Here is a 9,369-nt window from a genome sequence, read left to right as displayed (position 1 = left end):
ATACGCACCACTATGTTCTATACCTACTATACTGTATACGCGCCACTATGTTCTATACCTACTATACTGTATACGCGCCACTATGTTCTATACCTACTATACTGTATACGCGCCACTATGTTCTATATCTACCATACTGTATACGCGCCACCATGTTCTATACTATATACTGTATACGCACCACTATGTTCTATACCTACCATACTGTATACGCACCACTATGTTCTATACCTACCATACTGTATACGCGCCACTATGTTCTATACCTACCATACTGTATACGCGCCACTATGTTCTATATCTACCATACTGTATACGCGCCACCATGTTCTATACTATATACTGTATACGCGCCACTATGTTCTATACCTACCATACTGTATACGCACCACTATGTTCTATACCTACTATACTGTATACGCGCCACTATGTTCTATACCTACTATACTGTATACGCGCCACTATGTTCTATACCTACCATACTGTATACGCGCCACTATGTTCTATACCTACCATACTGTATACGCGCCACTATGTTCTATACCTACTATACTGTATACGCGCCACTATGTTCTATATCTACCATACTGTATACGCGCCACTATGTTCTATACCTACCATACTGTATACGCGCCACTATGTTCTATACCTACTATACTGTATACGCGCCACTATGTTCTATACCTACCATACTGTATACGCGCCACTATGTTCTATATCTACCATACTGTATACGCGCCACTATGTTCTATACCTACTATACTGTATACGCGCCACTATGTTCTATATCTACCATACTGTATACGCGCCACTATGTTCTATACCTACCATACTGTATACGCGCCACTATGTTCTATACCTACCATACTGTATACGCGCCACTATGTTCTATACCTACTATACTGTATACGCGCCACTATGTTCTATACCTACTATACTGTATACGCGCCACTATGTTCTATACCTACCATACTGTATACGCGCCACTATGTTCTATACCTACCATACTGTATACGCGCCACTATGTTCTATATCTACCATACTGTATACGCGCCACCATGTTCTATACTATATACTGTATACGCGCCACTATGTTCTATACCTACCATACTGTATACGCGCCACTATGTTCTATATCTACCATACTGTATACGCGCCACTATGTTCTATACCTACTATACTGTATACGCGCCACTATGTTCTATACCTACCATACTGTATACGCGCCACTATGTTCTATATCTACCATACTGTATACGCGCCACCATGTTCTATACTATATACTGTATACGCACCACTATGTTCTATACCTACCATACTGTATACGCACCACTATGTTCTATATCTACCATACTGTATACGCGCCACCATGTTCTATACTATATACTGTATACGCACCACTATGTTCTATACCTACCATACTGTATACGCGCCACTATGTTCTATACTATATACTGTATACGCACCACTATGTTCTATACCTACTGTACTGTATACGCACCACTATGTTCTATACCTACCATACTGTATACGCGCCACTATGTTCTATATCTACCATACTGTATACGCACCACTATGTTCTATACTATATACTGTATACGCACCACTATGCTCTATACTATATACTGTATACGCGCCACTATGTTCTATATCTACCATACTGTATACGCACCACTATGTTCTATACCTGCCATACTGTATACGCGCCACCATGTTCTATACCTACTATACTGTATACGCGCCACTATGTTCTATACTATATACTGTATACGCGCCACTATGTTCTATACCTACTATACTGTATACGCACCACTATGTTCTATACCTACTATACTGTATACGCACCACTATGTTCTATACTATATACTGTATACGCACCACTATGTTCAATTTCTACCATACTGTATACGCACCACTATGTTCTATACCTACCATACTGTATACGCGCCACTATGTTCTATACTATATACTGTATACGCACCACTATGTTCTATACCTACCATACTGTATACGCACCACTATGTTCTATATCTACCATACTGTATACGCACCACTATGTTCTATACCTACCATACTGTATACGCGCCACTATGTTCTATTCTATATACTGTATACGCACCACTATGTTCTATACCTACTGTACTGTATACGCGCCACTATGTTCTATACCTACTATACTGTATACGCACCACTATGTTCTATACTATATACTGTATACGCACCACTATGTTCTATACCTACTGTACTGTATACGCACCACTATGTTCTATACCTACTATACTGTATACGCGCCACTATGTTCTATACTATATACTGTATACTATAATAGAAACAGGACAATCAGTGCACATGACGTGGTAATTCTGAAACTCAAGAAGCGTAAACGGTGATGAATTTACTACAGACTCATATTTTAAACAGTATTTATTAAATGCTTTTACATTTCACAAAGAACCAAACCAGAGTGCATCACGACGGCTGAATTCAGGGGAAACGGAGAAGCTAAACACAGCTGATGGAAGAACAGATGACTTAACATACAGTACTGGGCAAAAGTCAGAGACCCCTTCAGTTCAAAAGGCCATTCAGTACAAGTTATTCATTTTCAGGGGAAAGGAGTAAGTGAACGTGAAAAAGAGCTAAAAAAAAGTGAATAATAGCTACAGAGAAAATGTGTCTCCTAACAACCACCTGGAAGGGCTGTTACCCCATCACTGAAAGCTTTGATCTCTGAGAGAGAGGAGAAGATCAAGCTGCTTCAGATCTGAGAACATCCACAGGTGTTTCTGTCCATCCTTCCACTGTGAGAAGACCACTCAGCGCTGTGGGTCTGAAAGGACGTGTAGCTGATCAAGAAGAACCTCGCTGAGAAAAGGAGACGGACACACCAAACAAAGAAGCTGGACGATGGATAATTTCCTGAAACTGAATCATTTCCATTATTTAGTTTAATCCACTCAGCGGAGCAAAACGGGGGAAAACTACGAGGGTGTTTTAGGGCCGCTGTTAATAAAATATGTGGAGGATAAAGTGGATTAACTGTGGGGGGCTGCTGTAACGTGTTGGGGTCTCGGTTGCTGTCCTGGCGCCGGAGCTCCACTCACTCCCGTCTCTCTGAGGATCAGTTTGATCTTCATCCTCACTGTCTGTGAACCTTCATGCCCTCTTTGAATGGGGGGAGATGAAGCCCCCCGATAGCCGTGTAGACGACCCTGCCTGAGATTCTCCTTCATCAACACAGACAGACGGTTTCCTCCGAATCCGTCCGGCTCTTTATTCTAGATACACTGTTTCCTGCTCAGCCGGTTCAGCCGGTTCTTACACTGATACCAGGCTGGTGCTGATGAGCAGGAGAGACGGGGGGGCTGAGTGTCTCTTTATGGGGGGAATCGATATGAAAGTGCAGCTCCACCAACTCAACTCCCCTCATTTAACACCAGGAGGCGCTGTCATACCGTCACAAAGCCTTTGGGCACAATGTTGACCTTTCCTGCTATTAATGTCACTTTACTGTCATAATTCAATGACGTTTTTCTTGAAATATTACGACTTTATTCTAAAAATATTACGACTTTGTTCTAGAAAATATTACGACTTTGTTCTAGAAATATTACGACTTTATTCTAGAAAATATTACGACTTTCTTCTAGAAATATTACGACTTTGTTCTCGAAATATTACGACTTTGTTCTCGAAAATATTATGACTTTACTCTAGAAATATTCCGACTTTCTTCTAGAAATATTACTTTCTTCTCTAAATATTACGACTTTATTCTAGAAATATTACGACTTTATTCTCAAAATATTTACATTTTTATCAAAATATTACAACTTTATTCTTGAAAATATGACTATTCTAGAAATATTCCAACTTTGTTCTAGAAATATTACAACCTTATTCTCAAAATATTTACATTTTTATCAAAATATTACAACTTTAAATATTACGACTTTGTTCTTGAAGTGTACTATTTTTATTTTTATGAACAGTGGCCCTAAAATGCTGTCGTAGAAAACATGAAACCAAGTGTTTAGTAAACAAGGTCCAGAGCTGATGGAGGAAGAAACAGCCAACAGGAAAAAATCCTCCTTAGAAAACATGAGAACTGTGGGGTGACCGGCGAGGTGACCGGCGAGGTGACCGGCGAGGTGAGCAGCAGAGGCAGCGTCCGTGATAAATGGAGATCTTAAGAAAACATTTAAGAACTTAATCTTTTCAAGAACAACACTTGGAATTATTCTTAAGAAAGTCGTTAGGGAAAGAAAACAAGGCCATTCTTAAGAAGTAAATAATAATATTTGTTATTTCTGTAACAGTTTCTCGTAATTCTTTTCGTAAGAATGAAGTTAAGAAGAAACAAATTTAAGAAGATTTTCTTTCTCACGCTTTTCTGAATTTGGCCCCTGATGTTTCGTTTTTCTGCGGAAGTCTGAAAATGAATGCCTTGTGTTTTATGGCTGTTCTGAGGGGAAATCAGCGCCGGGTGGGATTCAGTACAGAACCGTTTCTCTGACAGTCAGAAAGGAGCAGATAGCTACAGGTAACGTGCTGCAGGGCTCGGACTGAACCTGCCACACAACATACATCACAGCAATCGCGGCTGTAAAGCCGAGTTCATCTAGAAATCTGTGCTTCACCATTCCTGAGTTCCTGATGACCGAAACACAGATGGACTGGACCTGGTGCCATTTCTTGTGATCCTGTGAAATGTGTCATGCTGATAAAGTACCCATACTCAGCCATGTGCTCGCCCTGCTGAAAAGGGACCATTAGAAACCTTTAAGAATAAAACATCATATGTTTTCTTTCTAATGGGAATTGGCTGAATGGTTTCTAACAGAGACAACTGGCTTCCTGTAGAGCACCTTGGATTTAGACTCAGCCACTGGTCACCTCTTAAACCATTAGAGTCCTTTACACTGTGATATCAACCCACTAAAAAAGCCAAAACACATTACAAAACCATCAGAAACCAACAGAAACACTTACTGGTTTCTATGGTTTTTCAGCAGGGATCCAGTTCGCAGCTGAGATGGTGTGAAAACCCGTTTGAATCAGCTGGGCCACCTGCTGTTTAACAAAGAATGGAATTATCAGTAAGTGTTTCCATTCAGGGGCCGGATTCACGCAAACCTTCTTAAGAACAACTTGTGAAGGTTCTTAAGACAAACGCTAAGAAGCTCATAAGAATGTTCTCAAAGATTCTCTCAAGACATCCCCACTTTGAAAAAAGTGTAAATAAAAGAATGATGTGCAAATCATTTAAACTCTATATTTAATTGAAAGCACAAAGACAACAGATCAACTGTTGAAACTGAGGAATTTGATTGTTTCTGAAAAATATTCGCCCATTTTGAATTTAATACCAGCAACATGTTCCAGTAAAGTCGGGACGGGTCTGTTCACCGCTGAGCTTCATCGCCTCCTCTTTAACTGCTCTGTCAGTGTTTGGGAACTGAGGAGACGCTGCTGCAGCTCTGACAGTGAAATGTTTCCTGTTCTTGTCTGATTCAGGATTTCAGCTGATCGTCAGTTTCAGGAGCTCATTTGTCCTGTTTTTCATTTCATAATGCGCCAAATGTTCTCAGTGGTGACCGGTCTGGACTGCAGGCAGGTCAGTTTAGCACCCGGACTCTTAATACGGAGCAGTGCTGCTGTAATACAGGCAGAATGTGGTTTAACATCGTCTTGCTGAAATAATCAAGGCTTTCCCTGAAAAAGATGTCGTCTGGACGGCAGCAGATGTTGATAAAACATGTTTATATCATTCAGCTTTAATGGAGCCTTCACAGATGAGCAGGTCACCCAGGCCATGAGCACTAATGCCCCCTGAACCATCATGAATACTGGCTTTAGAACTGAGCACTGATAACAAGCTGAGTGGTCTTCAGCCCGGAGGACACAGTGTCCATGATTTCCTAAAGAATTTCAAATGTTGATCCGTCGGACCGCCGGACACTTTTCCACTTCCCCTCAGTCCATTTTAAATGAGCTCAGGCCCAGAGAAGGTGGCAGCGTTTCTGGATCCTGTTTATATTTGGGTTCTTCTTTGTGTTTTAGAGTTTAACAGCGTTTGTGGATGCAGTGATGAACTGTGTTCACAGTCAGTGGTTTTCAGAAGTGTTTCTGAGCCCATGCAGTGATTTCCACTACAGAATCATGTCTGTTTTTAATGCAGTGCTGCCTGAGGGCCCAAAGATCACGGCCAGCAGATCCTGGTGTTCAGCCTCGTCCCTCACAGACAGAGATTTCTCCAGATATTACACATTTCTTTTAATGATATTAAGTACCGTAGACGAAAAGCAGAAGTTCTTTGCTGTAATAACTCAGAGGTGCAATAATTCACAATTATTTGAACTGCTTTATACAGTATGTCCCATATTTATTATCACAGCCACTTTACTGTATTTGTAAGAATTTAAATGTGTACATATTGCAAATTTCTCTTTTGTTTTAAATTATTAAAGTGTTTATTCTTTTACATAAATGGCTGCAACTGTAACAACTGCAATTTCCCCCTGGGATCAATAAAGGAATCTGATTCTGATATTTCATGTTGAGAAACGTTATATTTTGAACTGCTGCCGTCGTTCACAGAGCGGTGACCCCTCCTCATCTTCACTTCTGAAAGACAGGTGTTTTTTAGCATCACACAACTTTACCAGCCTTTTCCTCCCTGTTGTCGTTGGCATCAAACTCAAAACATTTTTCAAAAAAACAATAAAGTTTCTCAGTTTCAACACTTGATTTGTTGTCTTTGTACTATTTTCATTGAAATATAGGTTTAAATGAATTGCATATCATTGCATTTTGGTTTTATTTACATTTTGCACAGCGTCCCACCTTTTTTGGAAATGCACTTGATTTTTTTAAGAGAATCCTCATTGTTTTCTTACATTGGCCACGTTGCATTTTACCATGTACCATAAATGACGCAAGATACGTTCTGAATTTGTATTAACGGTAATTTCTGTTATTCAGATTAATTGACTCAGAGGAGCTAAATGGGGCAAAACACCAAACCAAGCATTTAAACAATTTCAGCAAACAAGAACTCGAGGTAACGGTGGAAGAAAGAGCCAACAGGAAAAAATCCTCCTTAGAAAATGCAATAACTGTGGGGCGATGGCGGAAAGCGAGAGGCGAGGACGGGCGGAGAAATTCCTAAATCAGACGTGGACCTCGTCAACTCTCACATCCGAGACGAGCGTCAGTCGATCAGAAAGTTACGGAAACATTTAAGAACAGTACTCACTCCTAGAACTATTCTTAAGAACATAGTCAAGAAAAGAAAATAAGACCATTCTTAAAAAGTTATTAGAACATTTTGTTCATTTTTTTTTAAATGAAGATTTTCTTTCTTAGGACACTTTCATGAATCCGGCCCCAGATTTACTGTCTATAAAGGAAAACAGAAACTAGTGCAAAGTAACTGAAGCATGTTGACCGTGTGGAAATAAACACTGTGAATCGTGTTTATTCATCCGCAGCGATTTGTTTCCAGTAGTGTGCCGAGTGGAACTCTGGCCTTGGAGAACCCAACCAGTCTCACAACCAACTAAACGCTGCTGATGGTCGAGTAGCTGCTGGACTATCTGCACACCTCGTCTCCTGGAACGTAGGGCCGAATAAAGTGAGCTAATGTGCAAAGAAAAGGACGACACCACTGGTCAGAATTGACCTTAAATACGTCTCTCAAGAAAAGTCAGCGGCTGCGATGCGAGTCCAAGGCTAACTGGCGCCCCCTAGGCCCGATCGTTCATCTCCAAGTGGTCCGGTATGGGCAGACCCGTGAGGACGGTCAAACACTTGTTCCAGACGTTGAACACGGGGCAGACGGGCTGGGAGAAGGCGATGTCGAAGGTGTGGAGGTGCTGCGTTCCCGCCGCGTCGTAAAACGCCAGCGAGCCCATGTCGTAGTCCAGCAGGACACCGATGCGCCGCATGTGGGGCGAAGGATCCACGGGCAGCTCCTTCCCGCTGTGCCGCACCGCCCACGAGTTGTTGCAGCGGCACAGCACCCACGAGGACGAGTTCTTCCCGATCCACTCGTGCTTGGGCGCCGACTTGTAGGCGATGCCGATGGCGAACCTGTGGAGGAAGGAGTGACGATGTTATTCTGATCTGTAATGCTAACAAGGCTATTCCACCTTCCTCCTCAATTTAAACGTCTTGAACCTCATCCTGAGCGTCTTTATAGGTTCTAGAGCCCTAAAAGAACAGTGTAACATGAAATTTACACAATTGCCTCTTAATCTAATGCTAGGGGAACGAAAGATGAGGACCTGCTTCACAAGATCATTAGTGAGGTCATGCTGGATGACTGGTTCTGGCACTCCAGCTCATCCCAAAGATACTGGATGGAGCTCCATCACTCCAGAGAACACAGTTCTACTGCTCCACAGCCCAATGTTGGGGGGCTTTATACCCCTCTAGCCCCTTTATACCCCCTATAGCAGAACAATATCCGTGTAAATGTCTGTATCCGATTACATTCCCTATCGGAAAGTTTCAGTCCGTTCTGCATGAGCGTCGCGTCACAGTGAGAGTTTATACCGTTCAACACGGCGGAGCAGAAACTGGTCTGCAGAGGAGACGAAGTTCATGCTCTGATCTGTAAAAGACGGCGGCGGGACGGACGTCCAGCTTATGCGTCTCAGAGCACGACGTCTTCCTCTCGGCCTTCTTTAATAAGGACGTGTGAAGGACGTTTTCCTGAGTCTGACGTCATTTTCAAGCAGTTAAAAACACAATCACTGCTCACTGCTGCTCATCTCACTCTGACTGGACTCACGTGATGCTGGTTGTCATGGTAACGTTTACTCTAAGTGGCTCTCCATGCATGCGCATCATTTTGGACCTGATTACTTGTAGTGAGCCTGTAAACAGAGGTTTTCATCAGATTGTTGAGTAGAGTGAGAATAAACACCTGAGTCTTGTAATCGGACTGAATTTAATCAGATTGGAGAAAATCTTTGCATGTAAACTCAGACAGATGTGCTTCGTGAGGCGGGAAAATCTGGTTTTGGGAAGATTCATATTTAACTGGAACTATAGAGGACAAAAGAAATCTCATGAAAACGACCCTGTGACTCAGCCTCACCACGAGCTGCCTCCGATCAGAGTCTCCCAGTAGTGGCGTCCGCTGTCAATGTAGACGTTCCCGGTGACGCCATAGTTTCCCGTGCTGCTGAAGCGGTCCTGAGAGTGGCTCTTCTTCGAGGACGTCTCGTCCCTCTCCACGGTCAGGCTGTCGTGGGAGACCTTCAGCTTCTTGTGAGCCGACTTTGGGTCCAGCTTAAACGGCTGACCTGCAGATCAACAACAAACAGGGCAGTGATGTTTATGTGAACGTCACACGTTTGG

General features: G+C 42.3%; 1 protein-coding gene across 5 annotated transcripts in view; it reads right to left on the bottom strand.

Moving 5' to 3' along the window:
- Positions 1–6,454: 6,454 nt before the first annotated feature.
- mid1 (midline 1) overlaps positions 6,455–9,369 on the bottom strand; it is a 46,491-nt gene continuing 43,576 nt past the window's right edge. For 4 of the 5 annotated variants that reach the window (XM_037539277.1, XM_037539276.1, XM_017719373.2 and 1 more), the window contains 2 exons: positions 9,107–9,314; positions 6,455–8,094 (listed from right to left, as the gene is read on the bottom strand). In XM_037539277.1, the coding sequence (XP_037395174.1) occupies positions 7,749–8,094; positions 9,107–9,314 (554 nt within the window). In that variant the 3' untranslated portion in view covers positions 6,455–7,748. Of the gene's footprint in view, positions 8,095–9,102; positions 9,315–9,369 lie in introns of those variants that run through there. The other variant, XM_037539278.1, reaches the window with a different exon arrangement.

The sequence above is a fragment of the Pygocentrus nattereri genome, chromosome 6 (genome assembly GCF_015220715.1).
Source record: "Pygocentrus nattereri isolate fPygNat1 chromosome 6, fPygNat1.pri, whole genome shotgun sequence".
Classification (NCBI taxonomy): Eukaryota; Metazoa; Chordata; class Actinopteri; order Characiformes; family Serrasalmidae; genus Pygocentrus; species Pygocentrus nattereri.
The sequence above is the reverse complement of the archived record's forward strand: the minus strand, read 5'-3'. Positions and strand labels throughout refer to the sequence as shown.